Genomic DNA, 15,938 nt, shown 5'->3' with positions numbered 1-15,938 from the left:
CTTGTGAACCTAAGAAGTTACCATATTTTTTTCTTATTTTAAAAAGAATCTGAAGTCAGGAGTAGTGGCTCATACCTGCAATCTCAACACTTTGGGAGGCCAAGGCAAAAGGATCACTTGAGCACAGGAGTCTGAGACCAGCCTGGGCAACACAGTGAGATCCAATGTCCACAAAAAATTTAAAAACGAGCCAGGCATGGTGATACATGCCTGTAGTTACAGCTACTCAGGAGGCTAAGGCAAGAGAATTGCTTGAACCTGGGAGCCTGAGGCTGCAATGAGCTGTGATCACACCTCTGCATTCCTGCCTGGGTGACAGGAGACCCCGCCTAAAAACAAAAAAGTTTTTTTGATCAATTGCATGCATATTCATTGTAGAAAATTTAAACCACCTCTAATTCTAATACCTACTGTTGGTATTTTGGTATTATTCTTTCTAGATGTTGTTTTTGTATTTTAAAATACTTTCTACAAAAATGAGATATTATTAAACATATAATTCTATAGCCCATTTCTGTAATATATTGTTTGTCATACCATTACTCTTCATCAGCAAAAAAAAAAAAAAAAAAAAAAATTTTGTGTTTTTTGAGATGGGGTCTCACATCCTTGATCAATTCTCTTTGATAAATTCCTAACAGTAGGCTGGGCGCAGTGGCTCATGTCTATAATCCCAGCACTTTGGGAGGGTAAAGTGGGCATATCACTTGAGACCAGCCTGGAAAACACGGTGAGACCAATCTCTCTCTCTCTTTTTTTCTTTTTTTGAGACGGAGTCTCGCTCTGTCGCCTGGACTGGAGTGCAGTGGCCGGATCTCAGCTCACTGCAAGCTCCGCCTCCCGGGTTTACACCATTCTCCTGCCTCAGCCTCCCGAGTAGCTGGGACTACAGGCGCCCGCCACCTAGCCCGGCTAGTTTTTTGTATTTTTTAGTAGAGACAGGGTTTCACAGTGTTAGCCAGGATGGTCTCGATCTCCTGACCTCGTGATCCGCCCGTCTCGGCCTCCCAAAGTGCTGGGATTACAGGCTTGAGCCACCGCGCCCGGCCCAATCTCTCTTTTTAAATAAATAAAAATCCTGCCAGTGAACTTATTAAGCAAAATTCTAAGTCTTTTTTTCTTTTTGAGATGGAGTCTCGCTCTGTCGTCCAGGCTGGAGTGCAGTGGTGTGATCTCGGCTCACTGCAACTTCCACCTCCTGGATTCCAGCGATTCTGCTGCCTCAGCTTCCCAAGTAGCTGGGATTACAGGCGTGTACCACACACACAGCAACTTTTTGTATTTTTAGTAGAGACGAGGCTTCACTGCGTTGGCCAGACTGGTCTCGAACTCCTGACCTCAGGTAATCTGCCCGCCTCGGCCTCCCAAAGTGCTGGGATTACAGGCATGAGCCACCGTGCCTGGCTGGGAAAATTCTAAATCTTTTGATAAAACCACCACACCAGAAAGATTAAACCAATTTCACCCCTAATGCAACCTGGTATGGCAGTACTCATGTCTCTGCATCCTCTTTTGGAATATTCATTATAAATAGATTTGTGAGACAACTTTTTTTTAAAAAAAGGAAAAACAAATAGATTTGCCATTTTTGCCACTTTCGCAAGCCAAAAGAAACAATTATTTTATGCCTAGCAAACTGTTTTTTTTTTTTCTTTTTTAAAAGAGTCAGGGCCTTACTCAGTCACCAAGGCTATAGTGCAGTGGCTCAAACGATCCTCCCCACCTCAGCTGCCTCCTGAGTAGCTGGGACTTCAAGCATGCGCGCCACCACACCGAGCTAATTTTTCTTTAAACTTTTTGTAGAGACAGGGTCTCTCTATGTTGCCATGCTGGTCTTTTTCTTTTCTTTTTTTTTTTTGAGATGGAGATCTCACTCTGTCACCCAGGTTGGAGTGCAGTGGCACCATCTTGGCTCACTGAAACCTCCGCCTCCTGGGTTCAAGCGACTCAGCCTCCTGAATGGCTGGGACTACAGGTACCCGCCACCACACCCGGCTGATTTTGTAGAGAGGGCGTTTCATCATGTTCAGGCTGGTCTCGAACTCCTGATCTCAGGTGATCCACTGCGTTGGCCTCCCAAAGTGCTGGGATTACAATCGTGAGCCACCGAGCCCAGCTTCAGGCTGGTCTTAAACTCTCGGCCTCAAGTGATCCTCCTTTCTTAGTCTCCCAAATCACTGGAATTACAGGAATTACACCATGCCTAGCCCCAATCTATTTCTTATTTGCCCACTTCTCTTCACTCTAAATTCCTCATCCCTAGTCTAATTTAACCTGGCATAGAGTAATAACCTAGTAATCTACCCATCTATTTCCATCATTGCCACAAGACCTTACCTATTTTCCAGAGGGCAGCCAATACTATCACTGTAAAGATAAGAGGACCACATCCTTCACCAGCTTAAAAGTTCAGTGGCTTCCCATTGCACTATCTATTCAGCTGCTCAAACTAGAAATCTATCCAATCCATTAGCAAGCCCTGGCATGTTAGCTTTAAAATACATCAAATTCTGCCCACTTCTTTCCATCTTTACACCCACCACTTCAGTCCAAGCCATCATTGTCTCTCTCATGGACTGAAAATCTCTTTCAGGACCCATGTTGTTGTCCCTTTCCTAAATGCAAGGACATTTTTAACCTAAGCGAAAATCTCTCCCCACCAAGCCCAAATTCCTGAACACAAAGATCTAAGCTGCCATTACCTACCAGAAGAATTTGGCACACTTATTGAAACCTATTTTCAGGGTGCTAGGAAAAGATCATAGCTGCACAAACACTTTTGTCTAGTTTGTTAAATACTGTTCCACTGAATGATAATATGAAGGTTATGCTTTGGAAACTAATGGAAAAAGAGATAATATAAGCTTGTAAGCTTCATGAAAAGAAGACATTACGTACTATTTAGGAGCAGTGCCTACCATAGACAAAATACTCAATACTAATTTTTTTTTCTTTTACCTACCTCTAAGAAGGCAGAATTACACTAGAAAAGCTTAATACTACTTGCACAATGAATACAAGCCAGGTTTTTTTTTTTTTTTTTTTTTTTTTTTTTTTTTTTTTTTTTTGAGACGGAGTCTCGCTCTGTCGCCCAGGCTGGACTGCAGTGGCCGGATCTCAGCTCACTGCAAGCTCCACCTCCCGGGTTCCCGCCATTCTCCTGCCTCAGCCTCCCAAGTAGCTGGGACTACAGGCGCCTGCCACCTCACCGGGCTAGTTTTTTGTATTTTTTTAGTAGAGACGGGGTTTCACCGTGTTAGCCAGGATGGTCTCGATCTCCTGACATCGCGATCCGCCCGTCTCGGCCTCCCAAAGTGCTGGGATTACAGGCTTGAGCCACCGCGCCCGGCCTTTTTTTTTTTTTGAGACGGAGTCTTGCTCTATCACCCAGGCTGGAGTGCTGTGGCCGGATCTCAGCTCACTGCAAGCTCCGCCTCCTGGGTTCACGCCATTCTCCTGCCTCAGCCTCCCAGGTAGCTGGGACTACAGGCGCCACCCCCTCACCCGGCTAGTTTTTTTTTGTAGTTTTTAGTAGAGATGGGGTTTCACCCTGTTAGCCAGGATGGTCTCAATCTCCTGACCTCATGATCCGCCCGTCTCGGCCTCCCAAAGTGCTGGGATTACAGGCTTGAGCCACCACGCCCGGCCGAATACAAGCCAGTTTTTAAAATTAACTGCACTGTATAATCCCATTCAGCTTCTACTGTAACTTCCTGTACACAAATGAAAACAGGTGCAAAACCCAGAAAGATCAAAGGCAAAACAGAGGCTTATGGTTTTACTTAATTCATTTTTTATAAAGTCTAAGAAAAATGAGGGCAAATTTATCTCTGGAGAACTTAAATCAGCTAATAACTAAAATAAAATCATGAAGCAACTGTACTATATAATAATGACACAATTATGTACACTTTTTTTTTTTTTTTTTTTTTTTGAGACGGAGTCTCGCTCTGTCTCCCAGGCTGGAGTGCAGTGGCCGGATCTCAGCTCACTGCAAGCTCTGCCTCCCGGGTTTACGCCATTCTCCTGCCTCAGCCTCCCGAATAGCTGGGACTACAGGCGCCCGCCACCTCGCCCGGCTAGTTTTTTTGTATTTTTTTTAGTAGAGACGGGGTTTCACCGTGTTAGCCGGGATGGTCTCGATCTCCTGACCTCGTGATCCGCCCGTCTCGGCCTCCCAAAGTGCTGGGATTACAGGCTTGAGCCACCGCGCCCGGCCTTTTTTTTTTTTTTTTTGAGATGGAGTCTCACTCTGTCACCCAGGCTGGAGTGCAGTGGCACAATCTCGGTTCTGCAACCTCCAACTCCCAGGATCAAGTGATTCTCCTGCCTCAGACTCCTGAGTAGCCGGGATTACAGGTGCCCGCTACTACACCTGGCTAGTTTTTGTATTTTTAGTAGAGACCAGGTTTCACCATGTTGGCCAGGCTGGTCTTGAACTCCTGACCTCAGGTGATCCACTCGCCTTGGCCTCCCAAAATGCTGGCATTACAGGCATGAGCCACTGCGCCCAGCCAATTATGTACACTCTTATAGAGAATATTTAAGAGATTGGCTCCTCAACACCCAAAAAACTAGGAACAAACTCACCCAAAAAACTTCATAGCACATGGCTATGAAGGAACACATGTCTCCCAACTCACAGTCAATTAGTCTAAAGGTCTGCACCTGGCCTGTGCTGTACTAATAATCCCAGTACTTAACTTCTCCTTCCAGAGATTGGTCCAGGGACAATCAAATGCTCTGTACCAAGACAAAGTGAAAACTGGAACTAAGAATCAGATCTTCTGCTACAGCAGAAACTCTTAAGATATAAAACTTGGGTGTTACAGAGACCAAACTTTTCTGCAATTTACACATTAATCTATCTGCACTGAGTACGGAAGCAATACCAGAAGAATCAAAGAGAACAGAGGGAGTCCTGGCAACATTTCAATCCTGGCTTCAGGTGTTCCTGAAGCTTACCTGCATTCTTGCCTTTAGCACAACTTTTCTTTTTTTCATTGGTTAACAGTCTCGCCCTGTCACCCAGGGTGGAGTGCAGTGGCGTGATCTCAGCTCACTGCAAACCTCCACCTCCCAAGTTCAAGCGATTCTCGTGCTTTAGCCTCCCAAGAAGCTGGGATTACAGGTATGTTACACCATGTCCAGCCAATTTTTTTGTATTTTTTAGTAGATATGGGGTTTCACTATGTTGGCCAGGCTGCTCTCCAACTCCTGACCTCAAGTGATCTGCCCACCTCAGCCTCCCACAGTGCTGGCATTACAGGCGTAGGCCACCATGCCCAGCCTCTTTAGTGCAATTTAAGATACTAATTTTTTCTAGAATTTTATGAGTCAACAAGTTTCTACTTTGGCTTACTCAAACTGTTTTCTTTTCAAGATTCTAGGTACTATATTTAACTAGCACTTACCTGTCCACAACCTCATCTATCAAAAAAAAAGAAAAACCATGAATGAAACATAAAAGGTCTCTAACACCTGTTTATGATAAAACAAAAAACAAGCAAAAAAAAAAAAAAAAACTGAAAAACAAGACACAGTAAGGAAACTTCCTTAACCTGATAAAAAGCCTTTATAAAAATCTCACAGCTAATATACTCAATGGTGAAAGGTTGAACATTTTCCTCCTCAATACCAGAAAGACAAAGATGGCTACTCCTGAGATTCCTACTCAACATAGCCAAGAATAAGTAGGCAAGAAAAAAGAGATAAAATGCATCCAGAAAGAAAAGGAAGAAGTAAAACTACCTCTAATTGCATGTGACATGATTTGGTATCTAGGAAAGCCTAAGGAACCTACTAAAAAGCTACTAGAGTCAGTAAGTTCTGCAAAGTTGCGAAGTACCAGACCAATACACAGAAGTCAACTATGTTTCTATATATGAACCCTAAAATTAACAATTCTATTTATAATAGCATCAAAACAAACAAAATAGGAATAAACTTAACTAAGAAGGCAAAAAACTTGAACACTGAAAATTACAAAACATTACTGAAATAAATTAAAGAAGGTATTAAAGAAGATATAAGCAAGGCCAGGCAAAGTGGCTCATGCCTGTAATCCCAGCACTTTGTGATGCAGAGACGCGCAGACTGCTTGAGCCCAGAAGTTTGAGACCAGCATGGGCAACATGACGAAACCTCATGTCTATCAAAAAATACAAAAACTAGCCAGGCACGACGGTGCGCACCTGTGGTCCCAGCTACTAGGGAGGCTGAGGTGGGAGGATCACCTGAGCTTGGGAGGTGGAGGTTGCAGTGAGCTGAGATTGAGCCACTGTACTCCAGCCTGCGCAACAGAGTGAGACTCTGTCTAAAACAACAACAACAACAATGAACAAAAATATAAGTGGAAATATACCCAGTATTCAAGTAGTAGAAAACAGTATTGTTAAGACGGCAGTAATCCCCAAAATGATCAATGGATCTAATACAATATCTACCAAAGGGCCAGGTGTGGTGGCTCACGCCTGTAATCCCAGCACTTTGGGAGGTCGAGGTGGGTGGATCACCTGAGGTCTGGAGTTCAAGACCTGCCTGACCAATATGGAGAAACACCGTCTCTACTAAAAATACAAAAAAAAAAATTAGCTGGGCATGGTGGTGCATGCCTATAATCCCAGCTGCTCCGGAGGCTGAGGCAAGAGAATGGCTTGAACCCAGGAAGTGGAGGTTGCTATGAGCCGAGATTGCACCATTGCACTCCGGCCTGGGCAACAAGAGCAAAACTTCATCTCAAAAAAAAAAAAAATCTACCGAAATCCCTGCTGCTCTTGTTTATTTGAGATGAACTCTCGCTCTGTCGCCCAGCCTGGAGTACAGTGGCTCGATCTCGGCTCACTGCATCCTCCGCCTCCTGGGTTCAAGAGATTCTCCTGCCTCAGACTCTAGAGTAGCTGAAATTACAGGTACCCGCCAGCACACCTGGCTAATTTTTGTATTTTTAGTAGAGACTGGATTTCACCACAACAGCCAGGCTGGTCTCAAACTCCTGACCTCAGGTGATCCGCCCACCTTGGCTTCCCAAAGTGCTGTCATTACAGGCGTGAGCCATCACGCCCAGCCCCTGCTGCTCTTTTTGATAAGAAAACATTGTATTTAGGGGTTGGGCACAGTGGCTCATCTCCTGCAATAGGATAGTACTGAACCCTATGTATATTATGTTTTCTCAATCTGATAACTAAGATAGCTACTAGATGACTAACAGGTGCTAGTGTATACAGTGTGGAAATGCTGTACAAAGCGATGCTCTGCAACCCGGCTGGGATAGAGTAGAACGTTGTGAGATTTCATCACACTACTCTGAAGGGCATGCAATTCAAAATTTATGAATTATTTCTGGAATTTTTCATTTAGTATTTTCAGACCATGGTTGACTGCAAGTAACTGAATCCAAGGAAGGTGAAACGGAGGATAAAGGGGGACAACTATATACAAACATCCAATAGGCATATGAAAAGGTATTCACATGCATTTCAAAACCTCAAGATACCACTTTATCCCAAGTAGAATGACTATAATAAAAAGTCAATAGCAAGTGTTAGCAAAAAATCAGAACCCACATGTACATCGCTAGGGGAACGAAAAATGCTACACCTACTGTGAAAACAGTTTGGAGGTTACTCAAAAAGTTGAACACGGAATACCATATGACTCAGCAATTCCACTCCTATGTATATATATATATATACTCAAAAGAAGTGAAAACATTTATGTGTATATGTTTATATGGCTATAGCCATACAAAAACTGGCACATAAACATTCATAGCAACATTATTAATAGCCAAAAAGTAGAAACAACACAAATATCATAAACAAGATATGGTATATCCATACATTGAAATATGATTGGCCAGGCGTGGTGGCTCAAGCCTGTAATCCCAGCACTTTGGGAGGCCGAGATGGGCGGATCACGAGGTCAGGAGATCAAGACCATCCTGCCTAACATGGTGAAACCCTGTCTCTACTAAAAAAATACAAAAAAACTAGCCGGGCAAGGTGGCAGGCGCCTGTAGTCCCAGCTACTCGGGAGGCTGAGGCAGGAGAATGGCGTGAACCCGGGAGGCGGAGCTTGCAGTGAGCTGAGATCCGGCCACTGCACTCCAGCCTGGGTGACAGAGCGAGACTCTGTCTCAAAAAAAAAAAAGAAATATGATTTAGCCATAAAAAGGAAGGAGGTACTGATACATGCCACAATATGGATGAATTGTAAAAGCATTCTAAGGGAAAGAAGACACAAAAAAACCCACAAAAGGCCACCATTAATGTGATTCCACTTACACGAAATGTCCAGAGCAGGCAAATCCACATAGACAGAAAGCAGGTATTAGTGATTACCAAGGGCTGGGGGAGATCCGGAGAGAGGAAAAAAGAATGACTGCTAATAGGAGTGGGGTTTCCTGTGGGGGATGAAAATGTTCCGGAATTACAGAGGGATGATGGTTGCCTGACTTTGTGAATACACTAAAAACCACTAAATTGTACACTTTAAAAGGGTGAATTTTATGGTATGTGAATTATATCTCAATTTAAAAATTGAATAGAAAAAAAAAAACCTCTAAGTAACCAAAAAGATCACAAAGATCACAAAAAAGCCTATATATTTTTCCCTATTTACAAAAACTCTTTCAACCTGAGAAAGCTGATTGAAAAAATGAACTCCTTGATCCTCACCTAAAATCTGTTTACTCTCATTTTACATATAATTTGTACAAATCTGGGTTCAAAGTCCATAAAATATTAAAAACCTCATGTTAGGGGGAATTAAATTGATACAGATAGGCACACTGACAGTGAGGTTTAAAAAGAGGCAAAAGAACTTGTCAACACTTACTGAAGTCATTTGGTAAGGGCAAATTAGATACAGTTGAGCCTTAACAACATGGGTTTAACTGTGTGGGTCCACTTATACACAGATTTTTTTTCAATTTAAGTAACACCAAATGTGCCTGCCTGTCCTGCCTCCCCTTCCTCCTCCTCCACCTATTCTGCCTCTACCACAGAAATACCAGTACTGGAATTATCAGTACGGAGACAGCAGCCAACCCCTCCTCTTCCTATTCCTCCTCCTCAGCCTATTCAACATGAAGACAATGAGGATGAAGACCTTTATGAGGATCCACTTCCATTTACTGAATAATAAATGTTTTATTTTCCTTATGATTTTAATAACATTTTCTTTTCTCTACCACACTTTATTGTAAGAATACATATAAAATAGAGGCCAGGGCGGGCGGACCACTTGGGGCCAGGGGTTTGAGACCAGCCTAGCATATGAGGCTAGGTGGTTTGAGACCAACCACCTAGTGGTTGAAACCCTGTCACTACTAAAAATACAAAAAAATTAGCCCAGCGTGATGCACACACCTGTAATCCCAGCTATTTGGGAGTCTGAGGCAAGATAATTGTTTGAATGAGGGAGGCAGAGTTTGCAGTGAGCCAATATTGCGCCATTGCACTCCAGCCTAGGCAACAGAGTGAGACTCCGTTTCAATAAAAAAAAAAAAAAAAAAAAAGACGCTGGGCGCGGTGGCTCACACCTGTAATCCCAGCACTTTGGGAGGCCGAGGCGGGCGGATCACGAGGTCAGGAGATCAAGACCATCCTGGCTAACACTGTGAAACCCCGTCTCTACTAAAAATACAAAAAATTAGCCGGGCGTGGTGGCAGGCGCCTGTAATCCCAGCTACTTGGGAGGCTGAGGCAGGAGAATGGCGTGAACCTGGGAGGCGGAGCTTGCAGTGAGCCGAGATCGCACCACTGCACTCCAGCCTGGGCAACAGAGCAAGACTCTGTCTTGAAAAAATAAATAAATAAATAAATAAATAAGAAAAAAGAAATGCTCTTTAAAATAAACCTGTTCTATGACAGCCTATCATCTATAGGAGAAAGTCCAGAAGTCAAAAATTACCATCTATAGGAGAAAGTCTAGCAGTCAAAAAACAGCCCTTCATAATCTGACTTCAACCTGTATTTCCAGCATATCTATCTCCCACAATTCTAACCAAACCAGACTTTTATTTATTTTAAACATACCAGCGCCTCCATTTTCATGCCACTGTGTTAAAACTTTTCTTCTCTGCCTAGAAAATTCCTACTTATCCTTCAAACTCTAATTCAAATTACAAGTCCTTTAAGCCACCTTCTCTGGTGCCACTGGACAAAACTGTATTCACACAGTACTTTTTAAAAATGTTTCATTTATTTTAAGTAGAGGTCTCGCTGTGTTGCCCAGGCTGGTCTCAATGTCCTGTGCCGAAGGAATCCTCCCACCTCAGTCTTCTGAGTAGCTAGAACTACAGATGCATGTCACTGTGCCTGTCTCCCAACAGCATTTTGTACATATCTCTATTAATGCATTTGTCATATCACCTCAAATTTAAATGCTTAACTTTCCTTTTCACCTTCTAGAACCAGAACCTAGTTCACAGTACATGGTAAATAAAATTTTTAAGTTTTGGTACCTAATGAATTAAAATTATTTTTTAGAAACTCAGCAATACAAAATCACTAGCTAGCTAAAAGGTCCATACAGTCGCGGTTTTAACAAGTTACGAAATTTGAATATTTAAAAGGAATAAAGTTCACTTCCAGATAAACTAGAACAAAGGTTCTTATGGATTGAATTCACTCATCAGAATCTTTTTAAGAAAAGATGGACAGGCCAGCAGAAGTGGCTCTCACCTGCAATCCCAACACTTAGGGAGGCTGAGGCAGGCAGATCCCCTGAGGGCAGGAGTTCAAGACCAGCTTGGCCAACATGGCAAAACTCCGTCTCTACTAAAAATACAAAAATTAGCCGGGCACAGTGGTGCATGCTTGTAATCCCAGCTACTCGGGAGGCTGAGACAGGAGAATCGCTTGAACCTAAGAGGTGGAGGTTGCAGTGAGCCAAGATCGCGCCACTGCACTCCAGCTTGGGTGACAAAAGCAAGACTCAAACAAACAAACAAAAAAAAAAAGAAAGAAAAGATGGACATTTAGAGTCCATTATTCAGACTACACCTGAGTAATTTGTTGCAATAATGGTAATATGGATAATCATGTGCATAAAATTTTAACTGAGAGCTAGGATTGCCAGAATCTAGGCCAACAGGCCCAAAGGAAAGTAGACAACAAGGACACCATTTAGTATGTTACCGCTAAAGTCATGCATGGTAACCAGATGTCTTCAGAAATACTGTTCCTTCTAATTCAAGTCACTCCTCGATAGTAACTTACTCACTAAAAAATTCTAGTGGAATTATTTTATTACTCATTCTAGATGAGTTAATATTTAGTTCCAATTGAACAAAATCAAACACAATTACATTCACACATACAGTTAACTTATTTCTCTCCCAGTATGTAATTTATGACAGCCAAGCTAACAACCTGCAGGATAGCCTATAGTTTCTGGTATTTAATAAATACAAAAGAGGGCCAGGCGCAATGGCTCACACCTGTAATCCCAGCACTTTGTGAGGCCAAGGCGGGCAGATCACCTGAGGTCAGGAGTTGGAGACCAGCCTGGCCAACATGGTGAAACCCCATCTCTACTAAAAATATAAAAATTAGCCAGGCATAGTGGTGCACATCTATAATCCCAGCTAGTCAGAAGGCTGAGACAGGAGATCACTTGAACCTAGAAGCCGAGATCGCGCCATTGCACTCCAGCCCGGGCAACAGAGCCAGACTCTGTCTCAAAAAAATAATAATAATGATAATAATAAAATTAATACAAAAGAATACATAGTGACCCTTCAAATATTTATTGAATTAACTGCATTCACCTCTACCTATTTTATTTGAAAAGTTACTTTTACCTGTAAAGAAAATGTCATTTCACATAGCTTCATGTTTTAAAAAGTTAAACTAGTGGCTTTTTCCCCTATTATCCCACACATAAATTTACCTAATATGCTACAGCTTTGGGCAAGATCGGCCTCTTATTTACCCCCAAACTCCACTTAACTCCAATCTTCTTTCTTCCAAACTCCCATCTACTCACAAACTTTCACGATCTTCAGGTTCTCCAAAGGACCTACTGCCTCCAATTCATTTTCATTACTATCAGTAAATGATTTTTCAGAGGTAAGCAAATAAATCAGAGTTAGGGATACTACAATGTCCTACATGGCAACCTTTTATATAAACTATACCTTTAAATCAAATGTCAACTTTCCATTCCTACTAACATAAAATTAAAACCAACTCAACTACTTCTACGTGTTACCCATTCAGGCAGTCACAGACCTGCATTATTATTTGTGTAGTATTTCTCCATTACCTAGGCTGAGAATTCTCCTCATACATTCTTTCTTTTCCCTCCTTGAAGAGGCTTATGGTTTGCTTAGTTTTCTTCATCAAATTCTCCATGAATACCCTAAAATACTCATTTTCTCCAAGTGTCTCCATCTTCCCCTCATATCTTGACAAGATAGTACGGAGATGCTGGTAGGTATCTGGCAGCAGGTCTAAGATATAAGGTGGGCTATTCTTTAGCGCCAGCTTTGGGTTCTGACACAAACGCACCACCTGCAACAAATGAAAAAGAAGGGCTATTACTTGGAGAATTTTAAGGACAGCTCCCTTAAGTTTAAGAAAGTGATGATATATGTGCTTTTTTGCAAAATATGAAAAATACATGAGAATATAAGAAACAGATCCATAACCCCATTGCCCACAGGCAATCATTTTAAAATTTTTAGTGGTCCCCCAGAAGAATGTGTTTTTAAATCCCTTTGAGAGACTAATGGTACAGATAACACGCAGACCAAACAACTAGGGGAAAACATCCACATAAATGCCTAAAACATGCCAGATGTTTTAAATATACCGCTTTTAAATATACTGCTAATCCCCACAATATTTTTATTTATTTATTTATTTGAGACAGGGTCTCACGGTTGGAGTGGAATGGAGCAATCATGGCTCAGTGCAGCCTCAAATCCCCAGGCTCAGGTGATCCTCCCACTTCAGCCTCCTGGGTAGCTAGGACTACAGCCATACGTAACCACACCCAGCTAATTGTTTTTATTGTAGAGACATGTTGCCCAGGCTAGTCCCAAACTCCTGAGCTCAAACGATGCCAACTGCCTCAGCCTCCCAAAATGCTGGGATTATAGGCATGAGCCACTGCGTCCAGCCTGACCCCTATAATAGACTAAAGACAATTCCCAGGGACAGAAATAAAGGACATGACTGCCCTGGGAGGTAAATCTCTGTAATCTTGGGGATTACAGAGTTTTGTCTGTTTTTTGAGACAGAGTTTTGCTCTTGTTGCCCAGACTGGAGTGCAATGGTGTGATCTTGGCTCACCGCAACCTCCACCTCCCGGGTTCAAGCGATTCTCCTGCCTCAGCCTCCCCAGTAGCTGGGATTACAGGCATGTAGCACCATGCCCGGCTAATTTTGTATTTTTGGTAGAGACAGGGTTTCTCCATGTTGGTCAGCCTGGTCTCGAACTCCTGACCTCGTGATCCACCAGCCTTAGCCTCCCAAAGTGCTGGGATTACAGGTGTGAGCCACTGCGCCCAGACCTTTGTTTGTTTTTTGTTTTTGAGATGGAGTTTTGCTCTTTTTGCCCAGACTGGAGTGCAATGGCACAATCTCAGCTCACTGCAGCCGCCGCCTCCAAGGTTCAAGTGATTCTCCTGTCTCAGCCTCCCCAAGTAGCTGGGATTACAGACACCTGCCATCACACCCAGCTAATTTTAGTATTTTTAGCAGAGATGGGGTTTCGCCATGTTGGCCAGGCTGGTCTCGAATGCCTGACCTCAGGTAATCCGCCTGCCTCAGCCTTCCAAAGTGCTGGAATTACTGGGATTTGAGTTTTAACAACCGCTTGAGGAACAGGAACAGACAGGTCTTGGACCCAGCAAAGCCTGGAGCTGAGAGTCCTACAGTTAGACTCAGAATTTGCCTGGTAATTCTTCATCCCATCTTTTACTTTCAACTTTTCTGAGTTATGTTTTAAGTGTTTCTTTTAAAGATCATAAAGACAGATTTTAAAAATCCAATGTAACAATCATTGTTTTCTAACTGGTAAGTTTAGTCCATTTTGTGTTTGTCAAACAAATAAATTTAGATTTCTACCTAACTTGTTTGTGCTCTCTATTGACACGGACTTTTCTGTGTCTGGAAAAGACAAACTATTGGAACAGAAAGTCCAGAAGCAGACTCATACATGTACATAAGGAAATACAGTATTGGTGGTGAACATTAAAAATCAAGAATACAAGAGAAAAACTATTGAAAACTTTGCTCTCCATATGGAAAAAAAAACAAAACTAGATCCCTTACACATTACATGAAAATAAATTTCTCACAGCTCTCCTCAACTTCCCAAATTTGGCATAATTTCTTACTGTCTTGATAATAATTCTATGTCTTCTAGCTTTTCTAGCTGTTAGCAGTTATTTGGTTCAAAACAACCTAAGCTAACATTAATGGAAGCACATGTCTGACATTCTCGTTTTTATTTCACATTTAAAAATACCTATTTTCTTGTGTCACCAAAAGCTCATTATAAACTTTTTTGAGATATTTAAATAATTCTAGTCTATGGATAGACAATAACATATCTTAACCATCTCCCCCCAACTTTGTTTTAACATTTATTTTGTTTTCAAGTCTTTACTACTGCAACATCACAGTGATGAACATGCTTGGGCATTTCAGTCTTCTATACATCAGATTATTTCCTTAGGATAAATTTCCATTTAATAACTAATGATCAAGAATTCTTCAAAAATTAGCCGGATATGGTGACACATGCCTGTAATTCCAGCTACTCGGGAGGCTGAGGCAGGAGAATCACTTGAACCTGGGAGGTGGAAGTTGCAGTGAGTTAAGACCATGCCACTGCACTCCAGCCTGGGCAACAGCAAGATTCTATCTCAAAAGAAAAAAAAAAAAAAAAAAAAAACAGAACTCTTGAAATAATATGAAAATTGTAAAACTAAGATACGTCATTCTCAATACAACATTTCTTGAACTCTTGTTTTCTTAAGTTTTTTTTGTTTTGTTTTTGTTTTTTTTTTTGAGAGACTCACTCTGTCACTCAGGCTGGAGTACAGTGGTTCAATCATAGCTCACTGCAACCTCGAACTCCTGGATTCAAGCAACCCTCCTGCCTAAGCTGCCCGAATAGCCGGGATTAAAGTCTCATGCCACCACATCCAGTTAGCCCCATATATAAGCCTAGCACATAAAGACAAGCCGAATCAACAAAAAACATTTGGTTCATGAATATTTTCACAGCATTTTAGAAAGCTCTTCTTCCTATCAAGTGTTTAAGTCAAAAGGGAAGAACATGGCCCGGGAAAAAAGACTCCACCTCACAAGATAACTATATTCTAAGTACAACAGAGTTAATAACTCATATTAATAAAACAAATACAGACAGCTCCCAGTTTACAACTGCTACATTCCAAAAGTAAGTCAGATATTTACAAACAATACATTTTACAATAAAAATATTAAAATTGTAGGTTTCTATGTTAGTCTGTGGAAGGAGGTGGGGGAGACTGACACTGTTAACTACAGATTAATATCCAGCAAAAACTGAAAACTAAACATAGTTTATATTAAGAAACATCCACTGGCCGGGCGCGGTGGCTCAAGCCTGTAATCCCAGCACTTTGGGAGGCCGAGACGGGCGGATCACGAGGTCAGGAGATCGAGACCATCCTGGCTAACACGGTGAAACCCCGTCTCTACTAAAAATACAAAAAACTAGCCGGGCGAGGTGGCGGGCGCCTGTAGTCCCAGCTACTCTGGAGGCTGAGGCAGGAGAATGGTGTAAACCCGGGAGGCGGAGCTTGCAGTGAGCTGAGATCCGGCCACTGCACTCCAGCCTGGGAGACAGAGCCAGACTCCGTCTCAAAAAAAAAAAAAAAAAAAAAAAAAAAAGAAAAGAAACATCCACAAAAGAAAAGGAGGTAAGTGACA

The 15,938-nt window shown here is 42.1% G+C and overlaps 1 protein-coding gene across 2 annotated transcripts in view; it reads right to left on the bottom strand.

The window, feature by feature from the left end:
• The window catches only part of CBL (Cbl proto-oncogene), a 95,794-nt gene that overhangs the window by 61,857 nt on the left and 17,999 nt on the right, over nt 1–15,938 (bottom strand). The window contains exon 2 of one of the 2 annotated variants that reach the window (XM_030918075.1): nt 12,274–12,521. In XM_030918075.1, the coding sequence (XP_030773935.1) occupies nt 12,274–12,521 (248 nt within the window). Of the gene's footprint in view, nt 1–12,239; nt 12,522–15,938 lie in introns of those variants that run through there. The other variant, XM_030918076.1, reaches the window with a different exon arrangement.

This window comes from Rhinopithecus roxellana, chromosome 15, assembly GCF_007565055.1.
Source record: "Rhinopithecus roxellana isolate Shanxi Qingling chromosome 15, ASM756505v1, whole genome shotgun sequence".
NCBI classification, from domain to species: domain Eukaryota; kingdom Metazoa; phylum Chordata; class Mammalia; order Primates; family Cercopithecidae; genus Rhinopithecus; species Rhinopithecus roxellana.
Note: the sequence above shows the minus strand (reverse complement) of the source record. Positions and strands in the feature narration are given on the sequence as shown.